The following is a 26991-nucleotide window of genomic DNA, read 5'->3' as shown; positions in this document are numbered from 1 at the left end:
GCAACTATTCTCCACTACCCTATATTTTATCTATATTTTAATGCAGATTTTTCTCAAATATACATTAATTGAACACAAGGGTAACAAGTAATTCTGAGATTCCAATGCTGATGTGCAAACGCAGCCTTCAGTGAGTGTCAAAAAGATATTTCATAATATATACTTTCACTTCATCATCTTAAATTTCCTAGCTGAATTTTAACTTATGTTACTGAATCAATGTGTCTGAATTATTCAAAGGAACTAATTCCATCTGAGCCTCAAAATCCTGCATTTTTCCATTTACATACATACAAACAATGAACATTGGTTCATGGTTCCTTGGCCAAAGTGATGCCTGATAACTGCCAATAAGTTACAGTGGATGCTTTTGCCATGATTTTCCACATTCAGGCAGCATGTGTAAAAATTTTCAGAAATATTTTTACTATTCTTTTCTCATCTTTTGTTTGAAATGCATTTGCCATTAGCTAGTCCCAGAAGATCAGGCAGAGCCTGCACATTACTTTCACAGAAAATTCACTAGAGAGCTTGGCATTCATTAGGAAAAAAAAAAACTGAGAATTGTTTATACAGTTACACAGTGAAAATTACAGGTTGCCTGCAGTATCCCCACAGTTGTCATTTAAAGAACAGTTATGAGAAGCTCTGACTCACAACTCTCTTGAACATTTACCACATCTAACATCTTTGATTTTAATAACTTAGTTTCTCTGTAGTACTTGCTTTTTGACTTAGAGTACAAGACCTCTTTTACCTTTCCTTCCACAGACACACACTCATCAGGGGAGAAATATTTTTCCTACATTAAAGAAAAATGACACAGTTACACTAAAATCATCCACACACCAATTTCAGGCCATCCTTGCTGAGATTCCTCATAGTCAGGCAAAAATTCCTCAAAAAAAAGAAAAAAAGAGAAACTGGATGACAAAGACAAGCCAAAGCCCTGGGTAATTAGAACAGAATGAATGTTGCAACCAACAACACAGAGATGAAGTGGGAACACTTTAGACATAGTCATGCAAAGAAGGATGTACGCACAGAACAGCTTTATGGGGAAAGGTATCAACACCATTCTGGAGAATCAACAAACAGGTACAACTCTACTAATACATACAGCGTGGGAAGCAAACAGGGCACGTCGGAAGTCTGTGATGATACAGAGCTCTGAGCTCCTTGGGATCACAGGAGTGGTGAGACAGCTCACACAACTGGAGTGCTGCAATCAATGGATGCAGACTCTGGGAAATGCAGGCTAGGACAGTGAGGAGGGGATAGTGTACTTTGTGTGACAGCAGCTGGAGTTCATGGAGCTCTGCCTTGGTACTGTTCAGGAGCTAGTCAAGAGCTTACAGACCAAGATTAACAGGCAGACCAAAACAGGCACTCTAACAGTGTGCATCTGATACACACCACCTGATCAGGAAGATGACATTAACTTGAGAGGCAACTTACCTTCCAATGCCTAATTTAGAAATCCAGGGGTAAAGAGAACCCATATAAATGCCCCCAAAAATAAAACCAGAGAAAGCATTTTGTCAGTACTGACAATTAAACATGTCATTTTCAGATTAGGTTGTTAAAAAAGATAAGGAGAACGTTAGATTTGTATACTTCACAAATGTTTATTAAAGGAAACAATTTAATTCGATTTTCTTGACAAGATGTGTTAATCCCCAGAAAAGATAACCCAAAAAAATAGGTTTGTGAATATAAGATTTTTACTGTACAGATTTTGCAAAATAAGTTATTTGCATAGATATTATAGTGCTTCTTTATTACTATCTAAAATAGGCTATTCTCTTTAATTTCTTCTGTATTATCAGGAGTGCTTTGGTTCATACTGAATACAGTAGATAAAACAATACAAGTAACTGTAAAATAGGAATTGCATTTTATGACTTACTGGAATAGCTAATCTTCAAGTTGAAAACAAATTTTGTTTTCAAGCAAATATAAATAATGCAGCCTTACCCTTCTTGTTCAGAAGATGACAATCATTTGAGAGCTCTACAAAGTTTTCCAAGATTTCTTGCCTTGATTTCATCTCTCAACTTCTATTTAGCTAGAAAAATTCTGAAAGATATCTGCACCCTCAAGCCAGTTCCGAAAACAGGATAGCCCTTTGTCTCTGATCTGTTTTCTTCCCTTGTCAGTAATGACTTCTCCGGTTTGTTTCACAATCACCAGTTTAGGAATTGCTGTTATGTTGTATTTCTTCTTCAGATCACTGAGAGAAAAAAAAAATAAAAAATAAAAAGTTAAAAATAAAAAGACATCATTAGGAATCATTTTAGGAAAACTAGTCTCTCATGAAGGGTACTTGGGTTGTTACACATGGGAGAGCAGAAGGAACGAGTGTCTGGACTTTCTCAGAGCTCGAGGCACAGCACTGGGTAGTATAGAGAGGTGGACAAGGCTGCAATATCATTTACCCAACCAGAACTGGGAGTTTACATTGTGAAACTTAGCTGAGGGAGTTACAGCAACCTTCCCATAACTGCTCTTCACTGCTGTTCATAGTCTCCAGAGGAGCAGAGACTGCCCCTCAGGGACCATAAAGAGGTCCAGGAAAGTGTGACATACCTTTCCACCTTGTTTTTGTTAGCCAGAACCAGGTGTCTTCCAGTCTCCTTTTGATGTATAGGAGGAAATACAAGAAAACAATCTCACTTAAATTAGAATTAGCTATTACTCCAGTACAGATATGTTGAAGTGGGCCAACTCCATAAAGCTATTTCCTAAAGCCTCCATTAAATCATGGTTCGTAATTCTTCACTGTAAGAGATTATAGAAGTGTCTTAAATTCCTTCAGTGAAACAGGACTTCTATATAATGAAATGTAAACAAAAGAAAAATTGGAAGAAGTGCCACACAGAAGTTGTTCAAGAAAAAATAATTTCAACTCCTCCTCTCTCCATCACGCAGACATTACTGATAGTGGCCATTTCTCAAAGTCAGGAGACAGAAAAATTCAGATAAATTACAAGTAACTGCCTTAAACAAACAATTGTTTTCTAACAAAACAGAATACAGGTAAAAAGTTGTAAAGCCTAACAAATAGCAGTGTTCCACAGAAGAAATCAGGATCTATTCAAACAGTTGACGAGTAGGTAACCCAAGAAAAATCTGTGAGATAAGACTTATGGAGGATGGAAATTCAACAGGACAAAACTCAATACTGGAAGTAAAATAATACTTTGGAGGAAAAAGACAGAACACAAGACATCCGAAGAAAAACAAAAATACTTGTCTCAGCAAGAATGACTATTAATCACCCACCAGAGATGAAAATGCAGAAATAGAAGGCTATCAGCCAGACGTCATAAAACAGAATTCACTGACTGTTTATGTAGACGAGTTGAAAGAGGTGAGTAAGATGCAAACAAGAGGAACAGGCAACGATAGGGGAGAATCGAGGAATACTACCTACTAAACCATTTCAGTTGATCATGACATATGTAACTGAAATGACAAGATGAAAGATTTCCAAGGAAAACAGTTTAACAGCAATGACAGCTTTTGTTTACTTCCTACAGGACAAAATAATGAGCAGAAAGAGAGCAAGGCATGTGCATTTATCTTCATAGAAAGACAATCTCTTCTACACAAGAAATTCACCTTAATGATGTTACTGGGATATGGAAGGAATGAATTTTGTCTACTGGTTAATTACTAATTTCAGTTATAACAAAGGAAAATTTAGGACACAAGCCAGAAATAAAACAATATCGAGACTACAACTTAAAAAAACCACCACTAGCACTAACAACTTGTTGGCATTACTTTTATTTATTCATAACACAGGGAATTGAAAGAGGTTTGTGTTTATTGGCATCACAGGACAGAGTTCATGTTCTATTTAATTGGACAACAAAAAAAATAAGTTTGTTGTTGAGCGTGCTGCTGAAAGTAGGAGCCTTGAATGTTTTAAGGAACTCCAGAACCTGTTCACAGCCCTGACTCCAACTCAGGCAAAAAAGCAGAGAGAGCATATATGAAGTTTCTTCCCTTGCTTATGACAACACCGCAAAAACAAATTATTTCCGAATACACAGAACACGAAAAATACTACTTTCACATGGTGTCAAAATAAAAGGAAACTATTTGTTGGATACAAACGAACAGGTCGGGAAACATGTTCACATTGACAGTCAGAAAGTCTGAACCACACCAGGGTGTTTTCCCATTGTTTTCAAATTAAGTGAGACAGTTTGAAAATTACCTGCTTCCTACCATAGCACACTCTCAACATGTGCATCCAGATGTTCACAGAGTCCCAGGAATCAAACTATAGATGCCATTGAATCTGTATTGCTCTTTTTGGAAGGCACAAGTTCAAAAATATGCCTTCTAGCACAACACCCTGAGAAGGGATATTTCACAATATTAGTGGTATGAATGCAAGAAAACATTTGTAGGCTTTGTTAGAAATAATAGATGTTATGCATATAGACATTCTCTACGTTTTCATTGAAATGAGGAGGAGTCTTAAAAATACAAAAAGCAAATCCTCAGCGAAATACAGGCCCAGACAAAACGTTCCTGAAACACGTATTTCCGTCTTTATTTTTCCAAGAGAAGGAAAATCCCCAGCAGGTGAAGGATACTGCTCTGCCAGTAAGTTGGCAGAGCAATAATGCAAGAAATATTAAAGAAGCAACAATACTATGGTCTAACAACAGGTTTGCTTGCTCAGACAGTTCTGAAATAAAAGCAAGCTACCAAGAATCCCCACAAACTGTTATGAAGTCTGCTAAAACGGAAGGAATAAACCAGTCTGAAGCAAGCTCATGTAGAAAGAATGTAAAAGGTCATCACCTCATACCACTGGTATGAGTAACAAGATGGAAGATGTGTTTTGTTGGTTCAGCAGACAATCAAATAGCTTGAGATGCCTAACACAATTGTAGCAGAAACAGAACAGTAGGAAACTGATGTTAATTTCCCATAGAGACTGGATGTAACTAATAATTTGCTTTGCTAAGGGAATGCATATAAAGCTTATCCACCCCAGCACAGCCTCTTGTTTACACAGCTCTGGACTGAAGGCTGCTTGCATCAAACCAGACTGAAGCATGCACACAGATTTTGCTTACGTTTGTGCACAGCTAGTTATAGGAATGGACCTGAAGAAGACTGAGGAACACATCTGCAGATAATGCTTCTTCATCACCATTAGTACGTGTAGAGGTGTTTATGAAAGCTTCTTAAAACCTGTTAAGGTGACCCTCTCTCTCCTATGGGGATCTCAGATGTTGTGACTCAGCTGCACAGAGAACCATATGGACCATGCATAGGCCAACTCCAAAGACAATTTATGAAATCACCACCCACAAGAGGAAACATCACGCGCCAAAGGGAAACTCAATTTTCTTGCAGTAAAATAAAGTGATAATAACAACATTTTCAAAGATCAGATGCTAAGACATACCCAGATAAGCATAAAGGTAGATACAGTGTATTTACTGGCTAGGAAACAAAAAAGATAGCTAAGGAAGACTGAATGAGCAACTTTTGCTTAGTCACAGAGAATCTTTCAGTCAAATCCTTGAAAATGGCCCTGGCCACGCTAGAGAGCAACTTATATCTGCATATGAAATACAAGAAATGAGGACATGAAGATTATCCATGCAAACTGGAAGCCATTGCAACTGTTAGGCCTCTTTTTTATGAGAAGTGCTTACTGCTGGACAGTACTCACGCAGTCAAGGTCTTGTGTTTCTCACACTGCCCTGCCATTTAGGAGGCTGAGGGTGGGCAAGAGTCTGGAAAAGGACACAGCTGACCCCAAATGACCGGATGGATGTCCTGTACCTTGTGGCATCATACTCAGCAATAACAGCTGGGAAAAAGGAAGGACATTCAGATTTACAACATTTGTCCTCTTGCTGGGTAAACGTTGCGTGTGATGGAGCCCTGCTTCTCTGGACATGGATCAACATCCACCACAGGGAGTACTAAATGAATTCCTTATTACAAATTCCTTTGCTTGTGTATGCAGATGTGCTTCATCTTAAATTCTCTTTATCCCAAACCACAAGTATCCTCTACTCCCATTCCTTCTCCCAGCACGCTGGGCCGAGTGACAAGGAGTGAGACTGAACATACTGCCACGTGGTGCTTTGCTGATACCAGGGGTAACACAACATAGGTGGAATTATTTTATGTGACTGTTTAAGATCTTAAGATGTTTTTTCATAGTTTTTCAGATGCTTCAGATGTTAAGATCATGAGAGTTTCTGAAAGACAGACAACATGGGCCAAAGTTACTATTAGACTGGGAATATTAATAGTATGTTCATACACTAGGGTAATACGACATTTTGGCAACATTTGAATTTTAACTGCTTTCACCTGGAACTGATTTTGCTCAAAAGCAGTAGACATCTTGCTAAACCACTTCTACAGTATACACTGTAACCCACAGCTATGTGTGTTCTCTTAGCAGCGAACTTTCTGCATTAAGCATGACGTCACCGTTAAGTGACTAACAAGCATGCACATTGTAAGGATGTGATTCAGTTTTAGTGTCTGATGAGATTTGGGATAACAGTCTGAATAGATAGATCAGGAACAGGCTACAGCTCAACTCCTCACAAATAGTTTCACCATCCTCAGATACCCCCACAGCTGCCTCTCATCTAAAGCTTCTTAACATAAAATGTAAGTATACTTTCTTTTTTTTTCCTGGAATCTTTCAGGATTCTAGTAGTCACTGAGGTATACAGCACCCATGTACCCAGTTAAATACCAGTCTACCTGGCAGCCTGCAGATCTACTGGCATGCCACAAACACCTATCTACACAGAGGATGACTGATTTCATAGCAGGGCTCAGTATAAACTCAGCAGTCTCCTGACATACCATCATGGAAACAGCAGTCCTCATTTACTAACATTAGTTTTTAACGTATAATGCTCCCTCCTTTTCCTCTCGCTCTCTACTGTTTCCATTCTCCTTCTATTGCTCATTTCTTTCTAGATCGTCTTTGTCCCCAGTTCTGCAAGAATCAAAAGCCTGTTCCTGCAGCAGCACAATCAACATTAAAGCTGCAAGCCGTCAAGGCACCAAGAGCAGTATTTCCTGTTAGTCATGGCACAGATGATATGCAGCAGCAAAGTTGCAGCCCCACATCAGGGAAACCGTCAGAACTGACAGCACAGGAGAGCCCCGAGATCCTGCTCTGAATTCACTTTTTTGCTTCTCTGCATGTACATATACTTAGTACACCACCTCACAGGCTATTTCTAAGTAGGACAAAATTCATCCCCCATAAACTCCATTCCTCCAGGTATGAAACGTGTTTTAACCAAATTGAGGTCCTACAAAGGACCTCAGTCTATGCTACAGATGTGTATCTTAAACACTGAAGTCACCAGCTAAACTATTTTAACTAATATACAAAGTGTTAAAATATCAAATTGTTACTAAGTTTAGAATTGTCTTTAGAACCAAAGCATTTAGTCAGAATTGAAGTTTAACAAATACTCATCCATCTTGCCTAATGGTTCTACTCTGAAGCCAGACTGCCAACTAATTCAGACTAAACTTGTTAAGCACCTCCACGTAGATCCTCATAGTAAAATGCAATAAATCACTTCAAAATCATTGCTTTCTCATATCCTTCTATACTTTGTTCTTCCATGAGCCACTTCAAACGCGTTGGTCATGCGGCTGCCCCAACAGCACAAGCAACGTTTCTGTAGATGAGTTTGGAGGTCGTTATGGATTTCCACAGAAAAGCTGATTAGGCTACTGCCATACCTGCGTTCCACGTGACTTGGGCAAGTCACAGCAGAGTCCGGAACAAAACCCTAATCCACAGAGTCTGAAGCTGTAATCGCATTCCCGTGGCCTATGCCAAACAGCTCACTGCATGCAACACTACATTGCCTTCAGGAAGCTTTCCTGAATTCTATTAGTATTAGCAGTTGCTAAATACAAATACTGCCTGGGGAGCATTTGAAGAACTATGAAAAAAGCTCTTTTTTTTAAAGTCTGTTTTTGAGTCATTGGAAATTGTCATTAAAAACAACCTAGCAGTAACTGGCTGCTGACATCCAGGAACAAGCCAAGGAAGGATGAAATAATTCCTGGCTTCAGGCTGTTTGCACTTGAGGTTCTCAAAGTGCACTGACCAAACAGTGTTAGTAAGCCCACACCAATCTGACTGAGCAGCTAGGGAATATGATAGCTCTGTCCTGGGTAGCACACAGGTATGGGTCTGGTGTTCAATGAACTCTTAAGATACTGGAAGCACTTGAATTGTGTTCTTCATCAACTTTGACTATGTCTTCTATTTTTTTTTTTTTATACTTTAACAACCTAGTCCGTTTTTAGAAGTGACCCTAACACCTGGACTTTGATGACAGCTGTAACAATGACTTCCACAGTCTACTCATACACTGTTTAAAGGGGAAGCATCCTTCAGCAGTATTGAACTCTCTATTTCCTGATTTCACTGAAGAACACGTTGCTGTTCTTACATGACAAGATATGGACCACTTGTACCTTTTACTTCTATTACTCAATACATTCTTATGAACATAAAACTATGGTTACACAAAAGCTACTGCTTTATATAGCCCAAAGCTAAAAACATGTATATTTTCAGCCTCCAATTATAGGCATTTCAGTGCCCCCAGATACCTTATGTGTGTCCCCACAGTGTGTCACAGTCAATAAACACTTCCTGAGAGGAACGAAATCGTATTTCTGACAGGAGTCGAAGTGTATCCGTACCCTTGACTTTTACGACCGTAGCAATTCTTGGCGTTGCCCTGCACCCTGTTGCTCCGGCCCCTTCGCACCTGCACCTCCCACGACCTCTCCACAGCGCACCAGCTACGAGTTTGCCTTTTTTTTAAGCCGGGTGGCTTTCCCAGCTGCCCACCGCCGGCCCTCCAGCCGGTGCCCGTTACCTACCCCACGCCCGAGGCGGGCGGCGCCGCGGTACTCACTGCCTGTAGGGGTCGTGAAAGGGCAGCGCCAGCCAGTCGCCGTGCGTGGCGCGCATGTAGCCCGCCATCTCCTCGGCGCTGTGGTCGGAGGAGACGAAGACCACCTCGAAGGGCGCGGGCGGCTGGCTCTCTTCCAGCAGCTCGGTGTAGAAGTCGCAGAGCACGGGGGTGAAGTCGCGGCAGGGCGCGCACCAGCCGGCCGAGAAGTACAAGCCCACCACCTTGTTCTGCAGCGCCTCCTCGGGGTCCACGCTGCGCCCGTCCCTGCCGACCAGCAGCCGCCCCGCGAACACGTCCACCATCTTGCGCGCGCCCCCAACCCCGCGGCCGCACGGCGCCGGGGAGCGGCCCCCCCCCCGCGGCCCCGCCGCTTTTATAGGCTCCCGCCGCTGACTGACAGCGGAGCTGGCCAGTAGGCGCTCCGGGATGAGTGAGGCACCGCCCCGCTCCCTGCAACGAGCCGCTGTTCGGGCGTTAACGGTCGAGGGGCAGCGGTTGGCGCTGAGTAGGCTGCCGTGAGGGGGACTAAGGCGAGAGGGTTTGACCCAGAGCTGACTTTCCACGTCTTCCTGTAAAGGCCAGGGCTTACAACTTCCTGAAAATAATAAGTGTAAGCAATAATCCCTCCCACGCCAACGTCAGGGCTCATCAGCTTGCCCTGGGTTTCACCCTCTCTCCTGGGAAGGTCTCACCAGAAGACTTTGGCAGCTTTTGTTGGATATTTGACACTGGATTTTTCTCTAGCATGGAAAATGTTCTGAAATTTGCTGGTATAAGGGGCTGTCTGTTCTCTGTCCAAGCCGATTAGAAAGTCACATTCTATTCCAGTGTATTTGACATGTGCTTGGCTTTAATACTGCTTATCCACCAGATACTGTGATAAAAATTAATAAAAATAGAATTATATTGCAAGTGTGCAATCTCTCTTCCGCCTAAAGCAACTTGTGGGAAAAATAAAAATTAAAATTAAGTCTTGGCTGTAGATGACTTCTAAAGTTTAATTAAAGGGATGTGACAGAGTGATAAACACCTGATGCATTGTCTCACTTTCATTAATTACGTATCTGATTAAACAGCCTATAATTTAAACTAGAAGTATCAATATTCCTCAAACCAAGTGCTGCTATTTACTATGCATACTTCAAGTATCTAAGTATGGAGCCATCATATAAAATATTTCACATTAACACTGTGTATGCAAGTGCTTCCTAGGCTGGCTGTTGCTCCTATTTTTCAGCTGCATGCCCTCAAAAATCTGCTGGTTTTACTTTGGGAAAAGAGAGTTGTGACAAGTGTGAATACTGAATACTAGAGTGGAACTAATGTTAATCATAACAAGCGTGTGGTTAGGTATATTGCAACTAAGTACACGGTGAAATGACATCCCACTTCTACAGAAGTCTCCTGATTATCTACCAGCTACTTACCACATAGGATGCGCCGTAAGAACTGAAATACTGGAAGTCAAAATTCAAATCTAATTTATTACAGGAATACGCTGAGCACAGGTCCTCCCTGCCCCTTCCTTCCTGGATCTTCACTAAGTTTTGACTCGATTCACTTTTTTGGTTAACTACTCTTGCTTTCTGTCCCAAGTGAAAGAAACCAGGTATCGCTTTAAAAATTTGAGTTTGACAGAGAAATCCTAAAGAAGCATCACAAAAATAAAACAGCAATCTTATTTAAGTAGGCTTTATCGAAAGTAACTGCGTGGTTGGATCAATGTAATTTAAGAGATGCATCCACCTGTCCTTTCTCACACCTCTTTTTTATTAAAGGAGTCAAGGGTAATACAAATAAACTGCTAATGAAAAGGCTGCTTGCTTCTTATGCAAAAAAGTTCATGCATCTTTAAAAAGGCACAATCAGGAGTTTAGTTATTATTATTATTTTACAAGAGATTTAAGTATATGCAAATTACTCCTTAGAATCGAGGTCTTTTAACTTATGACATAGTATCTGACTAATTTGTAATCACTATTCTGGTATTTCACTGAACAACAACAACAACAAAAAAGAATTGTGTGGGCATTTGAAAAGTGTTTTTGATTCATGTGCAATATTTATCCGTGTTCATGGATGGCTGAGTTATGCTGTTTCGTTTGGATTTGAAAACATATCCAAGTTTGGTTTTCAAAACAGAAGTGATGTGAAACAAAGTAATCATTGCACTCCTAGGTTTGAACACCGTTTTGTTCTGTTCTCCCGCAGACTTCCACCAGATGTCCAAAGTAGAAGATAAGGCTGTTTTAAAAATTTGCCTGTTTAAAGTAGCACACAAGGGAAGTTCAGCTAACACAAAACCTCAGATTGCACTACAGTCTGCCTTTGTGAGACTACCCATGAAAAAGGATGCAGTCAGGGCCTCTGGAGCCTGGAGATTCACAGGAAAAAGAAGTTCAGGCTTCCATAGGTTTGTTGTTGGTGTTCCTTCCATTTTCTCTTTCAACCAGTGAGAACATTTTTCCTCAGTTAATTGTGAACCGAAGCAACGACCCAAGGAATTTGTGACCCTTCCACCTCTGTATGTTAGAAAGCCATTTAGCCAGAAACTGTGCTGTTCCATGAGAAAAGGACTTATCAAGATTGCCCTCTAGGCCTCTGGGCAAGCAGGGAAAAGTTCCCAGGTACTTACAGCACAATGGGAGAAAAACCTGAGTGCACAAGGCTTGAGCTGACAGCTGTCTGTACTGGGGTTTGTGACAAATGTAACAAGCAGACAAGGTAATCCAGGCTGACAGGGAATACAGCTATAAATAGTACAGTACTTTGCGGCTCCCTCTATTTGTAACTCACTGAAAGCCTGCCAGCAAGCAAATCAACCACCACGTATTTATTTCCCTCTGGTTATTCTTCCAGCTGGTAAAAACAATGATTTAGTATATGAGAAGAAATTTGCATTGCCTTCCAAAATCACTTTAGACTGTTTCCCCATTCCATAAGCATACAAGCAACACAGGACAGGAAAAAAAAAAAAAAAAAAAAAAAAAAAAAAAACCACCTTGTGTGGAAGGTTGTACGGATAGAGTACCCTGTCTATACAGAAGATAGGCACATGCACTCATATTAGCATTTAAAGAGAATTATAAATTACTAGCTGATGTGCTCTAGGTTATAAGCCTCAATGACAGTCATAAGTTCTTGAAACTATATAGTGAATAGCTACAGAATATTTGAGAAACCAAATACCTTTCCCAAGAAGCTTAACGTGATCATCCTTGTCAGGACATCACAGGACATTCACCCAAAAAAAAAAAAAAAAAAAAAAAAAACAAAAAAAAGCATGATACCACAGAAAGTCTTACGTTGCACCTCTTTTGATCTGACTGTAAAGTCAGATATACGATACTGGCATGGACCAACATAAAAAAAGTTTCACTTTGTGATGTATCCCAAGCAGGATAGAACCTGTTTTGGCTACTAATGTTTTCTACTACTATTCCCCTTAGAGGTGCTAAAGCTATTGTGATTATTTTACTCCCCGGTTTCCATCTCCTGATAATAATGGAGCTCTTTATTCGGAACATGTGAGCCTTTCTCAGGGGAACTGGTATTAGCTAAGAGATGACACTATCAGAAAGGTTGTAAACAATACTCGTCCAGAGGAAGCGTCCTGGTAAATCCCAGGGTAAAATAACTGAGATAAAAATTCCCCACCATACAAAATATTACATTTCTGATTTTGCTGGAAACAAGCTTTTAGATACTGTGTTCACTATATTATTTTAATGTGTCATTATTTAGTTCTGTCTTTTCATTTAAAATCAAGGCTTTCAGTTTATTTGTACTCATACTGCAGAGATGATCCTTCTTTCCATGTGTGTTTTGCTTCAATTAACTTTGAAGTTAATTACAAATCCATATTTTGACAAGCTCACAAGCATTAATAAGCATATCAAGAAAAAATCACATCAATCAAATTATGTTTTCAATGATCAAGGGCACCATTCCGAGAAAGAGACATGGAAGAAAATAAATGAAAGCAAAAATGTTCAAACTTGCTAACTACTATGTAATACTAAATATATGTATAGTATATCTATATTCATATATACACACTCAAGCCAGTGTAATTCCATACCCCTCTGGCTCCAGAACCAATGTCTCTATAAACTTTATGCAAGTTAAAATATGAAAAGGTTCTGAAAGCCTTTCCAAGTGTCTTCTGAATACACCCTTCACTCTCTCCTTCATCCACCTCTTCTACTGTTCTGAGTAGTAAAGGATTTGATCCGATAAGCATTTCCAGAAAGTAGTCTCTTAAAAGTCCAGTTATCACTTGCAGTATATACTGAAAAGATGTTAAATTTCAGTTGGCTCATAATTCTTAAGCAGTCTGTAGGGAAGGTGTACCTGTGTAACACAGCTGGACAAGCCATGTACACGCAGAGTGAAGACGTAAGGCAAGAGCCGACTAAATGCACCCAAATGGCAGTGTCAGGTGGGTGAGAGTTGTTGGACTTGTGTTCAGTTTAATCGTTAGTGTACAGTATACACAATACATCTACTTAATTATATCCTAATTTAAAAAATAGAAGTGACAGACCAAATCAAGGTGAACTTTGGTTGGGCAAAATTAAATGTACTCCCTGAAAAGTCAGATTAGAAACTGACCTTTGGACATATCACTGTGTTTAAACTGCCAGTCAGAAAGGCAGACCACTAAGGAGACACCAACAGAAGGAACGCATAGATTGAAGAAAAATGCCAGTGGATTAATTAACTGCATAAATAACAACAGTTGATGCAACTACTTGAAGTAGTTATTTTTTAATTCACAGCCACAGCATGGACACTGAGGAGGTCCTTTATGTACTTCACAGTACACAGTAATAAGCTTCAGAGAAGAGAGTTATTATAATTGAGTTATTGACAAGAAAACAGTTAAAATTACTCTCCACAGTGTACAGTGTCTTCCAAAAGAGAAGGAAGGGAACCCTCTGGATTTCAACTCAATACATTAACCGCTGACCTGTGTGACAAGAGACCAGTGCACAAAGAAAATACTGAGCTAAAAAGATTTCACTTTTTCCAGTCTGTCAGCTAAAATAGTTATAGGGTATTCATAGCACTCCTTAGATTTGACACATTTGGTACACTGTTTTCTCAGCTGAGATCAGGAGACCTAAATACATGGGTCATTATTATATAACACAGTAATATAAATACTTTGCAAACATTCCTTCATCAATATTCTTGGATCTATTCTTCCCTATACAACCTCACTGCATTCCAACCACGAAAGAAGCAACGATTATTATTATTATTTTTTCTCAAGTAGAAAAATTAACCAAATCAATAGCATACAGGTTCTTTAAGTTACAATTTTGTATAATCATAGAATCACAAAATGCTTTGGGCTGGAAGGGTCCTTAAAGATAGCCCAGTTCCAACCCCCTGCCATGGGCAGGGACACCTCCCACCAGACCAGGTTGCTCAAAGCCCCATCCAACCTGGCCTTGAACACCTCCAGGGATGGGGCATCCACAGCTTCTCTGGGCAACCTGTGCCAGTGCCTCACCACCCTCTTGGCAAATATTTTTTTCTTAACGTCTAATCTAAATCACCTCTCTTTCAGTTCAAAACCATTAGCCCCTGTCTTATTACTATTTAAACTGTCGTGTGCATAATGACATACTGCAGCCATCAAAAGGTGCCTGGGTTCAAAACCAATGTAGCTGGGCATTGATAATTTAGCAAAGATTTACTGATTTCTTCTCGCAGTATGAAAATCCTGATTCAACCATCCTTTGTATCTAACTTCTTCTTGTGTATCATCAACCTGCCACACAGCGTTAGGCTGTCCTGGTCAGTGCTGCAGCATACCTGACTTCCAGACAGGTTCAGTGGGGAAGCAACTGAGAGGGATGTGACACAGCAGCAGCAGCATGGCAACAAGTGACAGCATTTGCTCCTGCGGCAATGGAAAAATACTGAAATAAAAATCCGCTCATGTTCATTTGAATTTAAACACTCCCCTCTTCATTCTTTTGTTTTTTTTATTTAGTGTAATTAGACATTTCTTCGTGATGAGACCTCTGATTGGTCCATCCCTTCTAGGGTCAGAATCATCCAGCATTAATTAGATCCTGTATTTTTGTGCTTTACTGGGTATGCAGGGCAGTTTGAGACTTCCCACAGAATCCAGTCTAGTCCTCTAATGATGCTAGCAGCCACCATCTAATCCTATTTGTTCGCAGAGCCTTTGATGGAGAAAGGCAGCCTGGTTCTCTCAAAGACTTGGGTAGGAGGGACGGACTCCAGTGTTGCTGGTAGCTTCATTTGCTTTGTTTCAGTAATTTGCTAGGTGCATATAAAAGTAGATGGCCTCACTCTATATAAACACAACCTCTTCTGGCAAAATTCAAATTATATGCTTAAGTCATGGAAAGGGCAGCCAGCATCTACTTCTGTCAGCCTTGTTAGCAGCCTCTATCGAGACTGACTTTGAATAAATTAATTAACACAAGGATTTCAGGTGACCATTCACAGTATTTTTTGATGAACTGAAGGAGTTTTCTTTTAAAGAATAAAAGGATCATGCTGTTCTCAGTTATAGAAGGGAAGGTCACACGAATAAAATGCTTATCATGTGTAATAGCATACTTTCAGTAAATATATATATTTTTTCAGCTTGATCCTTAAGATACCCAGAACAATCTATTGCTTTATTAGATTGTTATGTTCATTACAGATGCATACTACACAAAATAAACACAAATACAGAGCATGTTTTGAATACCTTTTATTATTATTATTATTCCCCCTGTTCAAGTTTCCCATTCTATAACTTCTTTCATTAGCAAATAAAGGACCAATGCCTGGGAAAAAAATAAAAATAAAAGAAAACAACAACAACAAACAGCCAACCCCAGGCAAGTATTTCAAAGAAGAAATCTAGAATACTCTTCTGCAAAAAATCAAGCTGCCAAGGTAGCAATGTTGCAGCCGCTTGTAGGAGCTCCTCATAGGAGTTTTAGCAAAGCATATTGACCCTACTGCAATCACTTGCTTCAGGAGGTTGCAGATAGTCTACAGAGATAAGTCTGTACATCCTTATTTTCATAAGTGAATCTCTGCTTTTACTGATTGCAGAAAGGGCATGCAACTTTAAAGCTGGGATTCATTGTTATTTGTATTGAACAAGCTTTATCTAACCATTACACAATCCCAAAGACCTTCCCCTTGTACAGGCATGCACAGAAAATAAATAGATCCCCATGCCTTTAGTCTCATGCTTTTTAATTTTAAAACCATTAGAAACTGAGAACTAAGACAATTAAAACTGGTTTTTGCACTTTCAACGTGGGAGAATGAAAGATATCAAAGACTCAGGTGTTACCTGTTCAGTCTCTCTGTGTCATGATCTTTGAGTTTCAGATAATTACTTCACTTTCAACTACACACAAAATTATCCTAGATAGCCAAAAGAAAATATAAATAAGGTTGTTGAATAGAATAAATTATTATGCTGCTGTGGTGGGTTGACTTCAGCTGGCCACCATGTCCTCATCCAGCTGCTCTATCACTCCTATTCAATGGAACAGTGGAAGAAGATAAGATGGAAAAGCTTGAGGGTTGAGATAAAGGAAGGGAGGTTGCCTTCCAATCACCATCATTGGCAAAACAGATTGACTTGGTAAAAATTATTCTAATTCATTTCCAATTACAAGTAGAATAGTAGTGTGACAAACATGGAAAAAAATACCCCTTCCCCCACTCCCACCATACTCCAGGGCTCAGCCTCATTCCTGAACCTTCTTCCTCCTCCTCATACTCCCCTCAGTATCGTAGGCAGGATAGGGCATGTGGGTTGGTGTTGGTTCATAAAACTTCATCTCTGCTGCTCTTTCCTCCACACGCTCTTCCACCCCTCCAGCATGGGGTCCTTCCCAGAGGCTGCAGCCCTGCAGGCGCTGCTCCAGCTTGGCTCTGTGCCACAGGCTGAAGTCCTTCATGAGCAGACTGCTCCACCGTAGGCCCCCACGCACGGACAGCATTTTGGCTGCGACCAGGAAGACCTCTTTTACGGTATTACTCAGTCTTTTTCTAGCAATCACAACAGTTCAGGAGGCTGTTGACTCTGAAGACAGACTGATGCCAAGCCACAGGAGCTAGTTCACTGCAAATGGGGCATGGTGAAGAGGTAGACGGCCAGGCCTCGGATGTAAGGACCTGAAGGCTCTACGGGTCAGTTAGTTCCTGCTAGGAGGACAGACCTGTTGTCTATACAGATAGGTAGGAGTTCAGTTTTGTCCCCACCCTATACCCACCCCAAAAATGTAAAACCATGTCTTCCACAGTGAAACCACACCACATTCTGCAACTCAGGTTGGCCACAAATTGTTCCTGTTAGATGCACTTAGATCTCGAAAACAAATAACAGAATTTTAGAACGGGGGAGGAGTCCCCAGTACCACAGAGCACTGAGGCAGAGCCTTCCTTCCCTCTTGTGAACCATCTTGCAAAGAGAGCGCTACAGCATGGGACAGGACCAGCCTTGACCTGGCCCAATGATGAAAGGAATATTGCTTCAGAACGGGGTATTTATCTCCTCACAGCTATGGCAAAGAGCCAGTAAAAAGCTGATTCAGTTACCATTGTATCTTGCTGGAGCCTGCTGTCTCACTGCTATCCCAATGCGTGGTTCAGAATTTCAGTCAGGTGGCCTGGTGACCTCTTCAGTCCACAGCACCCTTTTCTCTGGCAGACATTTCTGCACAGTTATGTTGCCATGCAGCCATTTAAAATTGATGATTAATCCAAGCATAAACTTAAAAAAATGCTAAAAAGGATTTACTTCACAGAGGAGCATCTCAGGACAAAGCAGTAAGTAAAACATGGCTTTGAGGGAGATGACTGCATGCATCACATTTTTGAAAGTGAGATTTTTAACACTCATCATGCATTTCCCTACCTTGCACAACCTACTGTAGTCTCAAGCAATTTAGATTTTCTTTTTCACACTTTCAGGTTATGTCCAAGTGTATTTTGTTAGCAATAATTAGCAGTAATTTAAGTTAGATATACTTTTATAATGCAAATGTTATTGGTTAAGTTGTAAAAAGTCAGAATTAGGAGCACATATGATGTTAATTTAGGCCATTTGCCTAAGCAATTTGATTATGTTTTACATATGAGAATTTCTCCACGTTAAATTAATTCTGTGGAAGCCAGAATGATTTGAATATTTCTCTCCCATGTACATTCCTAAATGTTTAATATAAAGACCAGCTGAATTATACGTGGATTTACCCCATTAGGGAACATTGCCTATCCCAGTCAATAGTTATTTTTTTATTTTCAGCAAAATTTAAAACATAGTTTATTATATACTTTCAGCATCTTTTTGGTTAGCCATACTTTTATTCTCTTGGAACGAGTTCTTCTTTTTAGTTTGTGATTCAACAGATATATGAATCCATAGATTCAATTTTTTCCTTCCTGTCAGAAATTCATTGACTCAATAAGGCTAGGTTTACTTCCTTGATTTTGAAAAAGACAAACAAACAAACACAGCAAACCAAACAGAAACCCTGGCCCATAATCTTAACTTTTTGTTTTATTCCGTCTTTCTGCCAACTTCTCAGTAAACAGCACTAGAAGAGAACTTGGACAGGCAGAACAAATACTCTTTGAAGGCAGGAAACAGAATTAGTGAACAAAACAAGAGATTCACAACAAAATAGTTTCATCCTTTCACAAAAAAAGTGTGGGGTAAACTAGGAAAAATGGTTTCTTATAGTGCTGTTGCTATCCTTTTTACACCTCTGAGCACAGGCTCTGATCTATATTATAATTGTTTTGTTTTTTTTTTTGTTTTTTTTTTTTTTACATTGCTTCTACTATTGATTTTTTTTTTTTTTTCCTTAAAGCTTAAAAGAAACATAGAATCATGGAAAAGCCTGGGTTCTAAAGGACAACCAAAGATCTTTAGGTCCTACCTCTCTTGGGGAAAGGGAGCTTGCATGAGATTGTCTAGCACCCTGTCCAACTGCATCTTGAAAACCTCTAGTAATGGGAATCAATCACCGGAACATCCTTCCCTGGGATGGAGGTTCTGGTGACTGATTTTATCATGGTAAAACCCCTCCTGATGCAGTCTGTACCAGATTGCCCCATTGTCTTCTCCACGTGGTTCACTGTGACATGAGAGCCTCTGTCCTGGTGGTAGCCACCCTTTAATTACTGGAATGCTCTAAGGTGCTTTGGGGGCCCCCCCCCCCCCCCTTCTCTAGGCTGAAATGCCCAAATCCTTCGTAAATTCCACAGGGCAGGTTCTCCAGACTCTTTGATCATCTTTGTGGCCTTCCTTTGGACCCTCTCCAGTCTGTTCACATCTTCATCTAATGGTGGGGACCAGAACTTTACACAGTACTCCACGTATGGCCTGAAAAGCGTTGAGTAGAATGGGATGATCACATCTCTTAATTCCACTAGTAAGCATACCCTGCAGATGCAGCATAGGATCCAATTTCCCTTCACTGCTGCAGCAGCCCACTGCTGACATGTGCAGCTGGTTGTCCACCAGGACCCCAGGTCTCTGTCAGCAAGGCTGCTCCCCAGCTACAGAGGTTCTAAAAGGTTGCTTTATTTTCTAATTCATCACATTCGTGAGTGTTCAATGAACATCTGCTTTTGTAAGTTAAAAATGTTTAAGAGTTACTGAACAGTGTTTTAAAACCCATTTATTTAGAACTTTTACAGAAAGCACAACCACCAGTATTCCCAGGGCATATGACTCCAATGGAAGACCAAAGTCTTCATGAAGATAGTTTAAGAAGTCATCCAACAATCAAGCTCAAAGGTATGTATCATGCGTACAGTTAGCGCAGTTCTGCTACAGTTTAGTCCAACTAGTTAGTGCAGCGAGACTAAAAACAGCAAATCAAAACCTGGTTCCAGTGTGGCAAAAGGATGTTACTTTTCCTTCCTCATATTTAAAGGACTAAAAACCCCAGTCACATCATCCACACATTGTAAGGGAGGAGGGGAAAAACAGCAACAAAACAAACCTCTCTCCTCTCTCAACATAGTAGCTAGTTACATGAAATAGTATCAATTTAACCTGAATTTGCACTTAAAAGTAGCATAAAGTGTGCTTTAAGTTGTGGTGACTTTTCAAGGATAATTACAGAAGAGTGTATTAGAATATAACATACATGGAAAAAATACATAATGAACCATGCAAGAATATTAGTTGTGACATTGTAAAAGCTGCTATTCCACGCTGAAAACAATTCTGACAAATGCATATCACAGCAGCCTGATGTAATTTAAATGCAGCATGGATGCTACACATTGGATAATGATGTACAGAGACATAGAACCCTGGACTACCTGGTCTAATGGGAGGTGTCCCTGCCCATGGCAGGGCCAGCGGAATTAAGTCTTTTAGGTCCCTTCCAAACATCTTGTGATTTTTGTGACTGCTTTATTATCAGAAGCAAGACTCTTAAATGTCAAGTCAAGGTGGCAAATTCTTAAGAAAAAAAGTCTGCTCAAACCACATAGAAAAAGTAAATCTAAGCATGCAATAAGTTATTATTATTATTTATTATCCAGTGCTTAAGGATGAAATAACATACCTACCATTTTCTCAACCCTGTTCTTACTTCTCCTTTGAGACCTTCATTATCATAAATTGCATCAGCCCAAGCTCCTCCAACATACCCTTACTAAAGCTTATACTTTCCTATAAGCAATGGAATCTGCTGAAGTCATCAGTGGATCAACTGCATACAGAATGAATACTAAAAAAAAAAAATACTTTAGATTTCAAAATAAATATCTCACTGAGCAAAGAGGAAAAAACTATTTCTTTCTGAAAATAGCCTGTTCAAGAAGGAACCTGGCAGATGTGGAAATGGAGTACAGCAGTATTGAAGATGTAGCTCCAGCTAAGACTCCCATCCCCAACTCAAAAGTCTGTTGGCGTTACTGTCTTCAAAACATAGACATTTAAAATGCTTGTAAATGGCCTTCCAAGCAACCAGCTTTCAGGGACACTTTCATATTACTACAGGAATAGAGAACTAAAATGTTGTTTTCATGATTACTTCCTTCATGAAAAGATAAAAGAATACTACAAAACTGATGTTGGTTCAACAGCTGTAATACAGAATAGGTTCAGACATTAGTTAAATGCTTGTGTATCTATTTTTAACCTTAATTTAATGTAGGCCACTCACACAGATTAACATCTGTTTTTTAATGATGATTTTGCTCAACCAAGTCTTAGATTCTCCCTAATTGGCAGATATACACAATACACACAGGGACCAGTCTCTCAGGCAACACGATACAATAAACAGGACTCTGAACTAAGGGAACTGAAGAAGCTTGGGTATTCATCCCAACTGCATACTGGTATGTTGCATGATCTTCTGCATACATCTAATGAGCTTTCTAAACTTGGTGCCAAAATATGTATATCAGGGTACCTATACAATACTTTCCACTGTGCTATAAAGGAAGAAGGCAGAATAAAGAAAATCTCTTCAATATTGAAAGTCTGCATTGGTTAATTTAGCAACATAAAAGTAGTACGTCTTCATATGACAGTCTGAAAAACCTCCATGGCTTAAGAAAACTTGAAGCATGGTAATGTTAATTCTATTCATGACTCATCACCTCTAATTTGGATCTACTTTTTAATGGAAAAAGAATTAAGCATATTAATTCAAAGCAAACAAATGTATCACTTAAACATTGCCAAATGCTTCTATTATTCACCACCACTGAAATACTTTTTGTGTGCTCTGGAAATAGATGCTCCCTCACAGAAGAGTGTAATCCCTCAAACAGCAAATTTTCTCTGTTTGGTAAAATACAATTTAAGCAGTATGCTTTACCATAGTCATGTTCCATCTTATCAGCGTTTATACTCACTTGGAAAAAAAGAATAAAGATTTAGCTTCACAACCAACCTTATTTCATAGGGTGTTATACCAGCATACATGGCTCAACATTAAAATAATAAATCTTTTTTAATTAGAAAACTGAAGAAAATGCTTCTTCACAATCTGAAATCACATCACTACATTTTGCTCATGAGAACAAAGTTTACAGTCATAAGTTGCACATAAAGGGTTTATTTTAAATGTTTTAAGGATAGAGTTACATCATAATTATAAAAATTACTTACAGAATTAAGTAACAGATTTAAAGTGTTTATACTTCTAAATGCAGAGAACAGGGAACTGTCTACATTGTTCAAAATAAAATAAAAATAATGAAACCAAGCTCTAAGGATGAAGTCATTACCTAATTTTAAAATGTGAACACGAAGACCTTTGAACTATACACATACCAAGAACCATCCAAATTGCACTAATGATGTAAAATACAAAAAGCACAGCATTTCCAAGGAACCAGGAACTGTTTTTAATGTAATTCTTTCCCCACAAGCAACTAATCAATTCTATCTGAAGATAAAGCCTCCATTTTTAAATGATTTAATGAAGGCATCTACCTGTTGCAATAAAAAGGGGTTTCCCCAGAATCTATTCCTACCTAGTTTAGGGTTTGGCACTCAAAAGAAAAGTAAAAAATGTAGTGTTTTACTGATCAGTTGTGGTCTTATTTATTCTTTAACAGATTATGTGGTCCCTTCAAATGCTGTATGACACATACAACTGGAAAATTACCTTCCGTTGGCACTATGCTCGTCTCACCGGTGCATTTAATCCTACTAACAACCATTAAAACAGCACAATAAGCAAATTCACAAAAAACTGAACACAAAATAAAAACAGAACAAAACCAAAACCTAAACATTTTTAACATGCAACTTTAGTTTGTTACATTGAACGTTCTAACCCTCTAAGCATGCAAAAAAGGATGGTCTGCATTTAACTTTTTTTTTTTCCTTTTAAAAAGTTTTACATGGCAGCCTGACATCACACACACGCACACACACAATATACAACAATACTACAGCAGGTAAATGTGAAAGGCCAATAACTTTTATACAAAGATCCATGGCCTGTGCCATCACAAGCCCTATGTAATTTTGGAAAGTAATGTTGAACCCCTAGAACAAGGAACCAACATTTAGTTACCAGGGTAACGCAAGCACTGCATGCAGATCTGAAACATGAGCCTAAAACAAAGCCCAAAGCAGATGGGCAGGGAGTGGAATTAGTCTCAAGCCTCAAAAAGGTGGTTTAAGCTAACAAAAAAAAAAAAAGCAGAGGAAAAAAGATGAAAAGAAATACCTGCACAACAGACAACGGGGACATGTAAAAACAACCATAAAATTTACAGTTTGTAGATTATACTCTAATTGGCATAATATGTGGTGTATTAAAGTGGCTTGCAGAAAACCCACAAATGCAAGCCTAATGCTAAAAATGTTCCAGTAGACCTAAACCTCAGACATTTCAAACCAAACCTCATATTCCTCAGACGTATAGCCCCAAATTCAGTGTTCTAGGTTATTTCTGTGTCTTGTGTATAATCAATACACTCACTCATTCTTGTGCCACAAATATCAACTTGGGCTCATGGAGCCAGGCTCAGCTTTGAGATTTACATGCAGGACTCTTAAGAGTCAATAGAAAACACATAACAGATCTGCAGGATGAAACACTGTGTTGCAAATCTGCTCACTTTGTTCAAAACACAAGGAACACTTACGACTCGGGTACTTAGAATTAAGGACTGCATTGAGAAGCTATTCACTGAAATACAATAGCCTGCCTTTGGTTGCCCATGATGAAATACTGGACATAATGCAATATAGTAGCAATGGACAAAGAATTAAGGTATTATATTTATATGGTGAGTATTTATTACCATTCAACAGCATAATGAGGCACAAGCCTTAAGGCTAAAATATGAAATCAGGCAAAAAAAATGGACAGAAAGGGGCTTAAACCACTGAGTCTTCGGTATCAAGAATACCCACAGTTGAGGTCATACAGACCTCTGTTCTCTGATTAACAGCACCTCTCCTGCATCCTTCCACTAATGGCACAAGGGCGGATATCAGTGTATTCGTTCCTTCCATCAGCAGTGCTGACTGTCTTCACAAACTGCATTTCTGTGAAGCAGTTCTTTGAAACTTGCAGAGCTCTGCCTTAATGTAACATGACAATTTTGTTGCTGTGCTGATCGTTGTTACCATTCTGATACTTTCAAAAGCTGCCACACTTAAACAAAACAAAACAAACAAAAACAAACAAAAACACACACACAAAAAAACAACCTTAATCTTCATTTACAACTATCTTGCAAGATTAAAACCGTGAAAGGATTTTGCTGTTGTGGGCTGCTATTTACATCCACAATCTAATGCAGATGACTGAACCACTGAGACTGCCTATAGCTTCCATTAGATAGTACACCACTGGCATGCAGAACTCTAGTGTTCATAGAATGAAATTCACGTTAACAGCATACCTCAAAGCAAGTACAATGTACACCACAAAAGGCAACAGGTTTAAGCTGTAGATTTGTCCAGACACTCCTTATGTGGGAAAGCCAGAAAAAGTATAAGTTGGGAAGATGCCTTCTTAAAACAAAATGGTTAGAAACAAGCAAACGAAAAGAAATCAAACAAACAACAACCAAAAAGGAATGCAACAGACTGAGCAGAAGGCGACAAATGCCTCTCCTTCTCTAAAGTTGTCTTCAGTAAAAAAAAAAAAAATTACTCCCATCTCCCCCCTCCCCTTTCTGAGATTGTATTTACCGTGTAAAATATTAGCTACTGTTAGGCATCTAAGTCCACACACAAACATTCAAGTTGCTAGGTTTTGATATTAAATGAGAGACTACTGATTGCCAATGTGTAGTCTAAAGTCTTCTGAAGTAGCATATATACTGCTAAACTTGTGGCACCAAGCACTTGGGTTTTGCTAAGAAGTGTATATAACAAACAAATACAGAAATACAACATTTAGGATTGAAGGCAGCCTTGTTGCATGTATTTTACTGGTTCCTACAACTTGTAAATATGGGCCATTAACCTGCATTTTCTAATTAACTGGTTATACAGATTAAATATACTTTTATAGTTTAAAGCCTTTTCACTGAAAGGTGCATAAGTCAAACACTTGATATCCTACTGCCCTGTGACTACTGAAAATGCACAAGTATTTCCACGTACTGCAATTCTTAAAAAGCTGAATTTGAAATAAAGTGTAGAAACACAGCAGATTGGTGTTACTTGGGTTAGGCACTCCTTAATGCTGCACAAACTGTTCAAACCTTTCAGAAAAGTCAACTCTGTCCCAACCCTGAAAACAAGGACTGCCAGAAGCCAAGAAATTAAATTTAATGTTACAAAAGAAGGCATATCAAAATATCAAACTACACTTGCATGTGGCAGTTGAACAGGTGAGTGCAAGGTTGAAGAAAGTTAAAATCTATGAAAAAAAATTTAGATTAATGATTACAATACTAGATCAACTTTACACAGCTTGAATTTGCAGCTGTTCTTTGCTTTTAACTCCCTCCTGCCCAGATATATTGACTTCCTTCAAGAAAAGGAGTTCTCTCACACAAAATGTGTCACGTTCACATACATTTTTTTGTATTATTCAGAACAAAACAGTTTTGCTGGCAGAGATTGTGGGTTCGCAGGGACATTTAAGCTTTCATTAAACTGGAAAGCAGTCAAGTCTTTGTGTCTACAAATTTTACATTTAATAGTTCCACAAATTTGGCAAAAGTTCACAATGATGTCTAGGATGTCTTCACCAAATCGTAGACATAAATATGGAAATCATCATCAAACTTGATGAAATAGACAGATGGTTTGGCTTCAACTTGATGAATGACCATGCCAGTCCTTTTTGAGCCATCTTCTTTGGCATATTCCACTTGTTTGCCTACCAGGCTGTCCACAACTTCACCTGGTTCCCGTTCTGCAGGAGGTGAATCATCTGTAACACAAAAATAGTGTAAGTTGGCAGGGATTGATGGTGTTTCAGTACAGAAAACAATTGCAGAATCTCCTGCAAAACTGGTAAGAAACAGTCAGAAGGCTTAAATAGAGAATATGCTGAAAATAAGCTTTGTTCAGACAACCACTTAACAACCGTTAGGCTTCTGGAAACCATAGCTGTGGTTCCACCTCCCCTCCCTCCACGCCTTCAATTTTATGAAGTCAAAAACAACACTTCAATTAAAGGGGTAAATCTATTGACATGAAGATTTACACAGAAGTTATAGAATTTAAGCCACCAGCAGAAGATGACACTGTATTTATCTCATTAGCTGCTATACTAAACCTCCCTTCTACCTATACACATTATTCCAAATTTGAACATATGCATGCCATTGCAACCAAAACACCTCTAAGATGTCTAGCAAATGTAACCGCCTTATTAAAAAGGGCTTTTGATGTTGGAATAGATGCCACTAGTAAAGCATAACCATATTATTCACTTGTCTAGCACTAGCAAAACCTTCCCAGAAATATCCTTGTATTTTCAGCAATGCCTATGCCAAATGTGGATGCAAAAAGGCATTAGTTACAATATGTCAACGCTGGCTGGTTACAAGGCAATTACAGAACAAATGTGATAAGCAGTAAAAGCACCATAGTTGAGAATTTGAAGCTAACCACATCAAAAGACACACTTCCCAGTTTGTCTTTTTTTTTTTTTTTTAAATACACTTAGCTTACCTTGTTTTGTATTCCAGGGAGGAATTTTCTTAGTAATGGTCTGACCTGCTGTGGCTTTTATTCTGCAAATCCTAAGCCTCTAAATTAATCTTTGTTCGTGCTTGAGTTGAGAACCCCTTACATATTTTATCTGTTTTCTTTTCAATTCTGGGAGTTGTGAAAGAACTCCCAAATGAGTGAATGGATTGGCTTGATGTAGTTACACTTAGATTCTTCCCCAAACTTACTAAGTTTCTCTGCAAATTTTTATTTCAGATTCTCTATAATTGCATCATCATACATAGTTATCATCCTCTTAATATCAGCTTTATGTAAAGAGTCTTTTAATTTAGAAGGATATATGCAATGTTGATCAAGTTTTAGTGTAAGATCCAGAAATGGATCCCT

At 39.1% G+C, this 26991-nt stretch overlaps 2 protein-coding genes across 4 annotated transcripts in view; both read right to left on the bottom strand.

Annotated features, from left to right (window-relative positions):
- Positions 1–1614: 1614 nt before the first annotated feature.
- On the bottom strand, positions 1615–9322 carry NXNL2 (nucleoredoxin like 2). Its single transcript, XM_035310810.1, has 2 exons — positions 8967–9322; positions 1615–2233 (listed from the first exon to the last, which is right to left on the bottom strand). Exons 1-2 carry the CDS (start codon positions 9266–9268, stop codon positions 2065–2067), a joined length of 471 nt encoding a protein of 156 aa, XP_035166701.1. The 5' UTR covers positions 9269–9322; the 3' UTR covers positions 1615–2064.
- A 10316-nt stretch (positions 9323–19638) lies between these two features.
- Positions 19639–26991, bottom strand: part of SPIN1 (spindlin 1) — a 59037-nt gene continuing 51684 nt past the window's right edge. For all 3 annotated transcript variants that reach the window (XM_035309221.1, XM_035309220.1, XM_035309219.1), the window contains exon 6: positions 19639–25858. In XM_035309221.1, coding sequence (XP_035165112.1) covers positions 25659–25858 — 200 coding nt within the window. In that variant the 3' untranslated portion in view covers positions 19639–25658. The remainder of the gene's footprint in view (positions 25859–26991) is intronic.

Source organism: Oxyura jamaicensis, chromosome Z (assembly GCF_011077185.1).
Source record: "Oxyura jamaicensis isolate SHBP4307 breed ruddy duck chromosome Z, BPBGC_Ojam_1.0, whole genome shotgun sequence".
Lineage (NCBI taxonomy): Eukaryota > Metazoa > Chordata > Aves > Anseriformes > Anatidae > Oxyura > Oxyura jamaicensis.
The sequence above is the reverse complement of the archived record's forward strand: the minus strand, read 5'-3'. Positions and strand labels throughout refer to the sequence as shown.

Excerpts from the sequence above, each read along its gene's own strand:
- NXNL2 (XM_035310810.1), bottom strand. The coding sequence starts at position 9,268 with ATGGTGGACGTGTTCGCGGGGCGGCTGCTGGTCGGCAGGGACGGGCGC. Across the intron at positions 2,234-8,966 it reads TTTCACGACCCCTACAGGCA|TGATCTGAAGAAGAAATACA; the intron begins GTGAGTACCGCG and ends TTTTTCTCTCAG.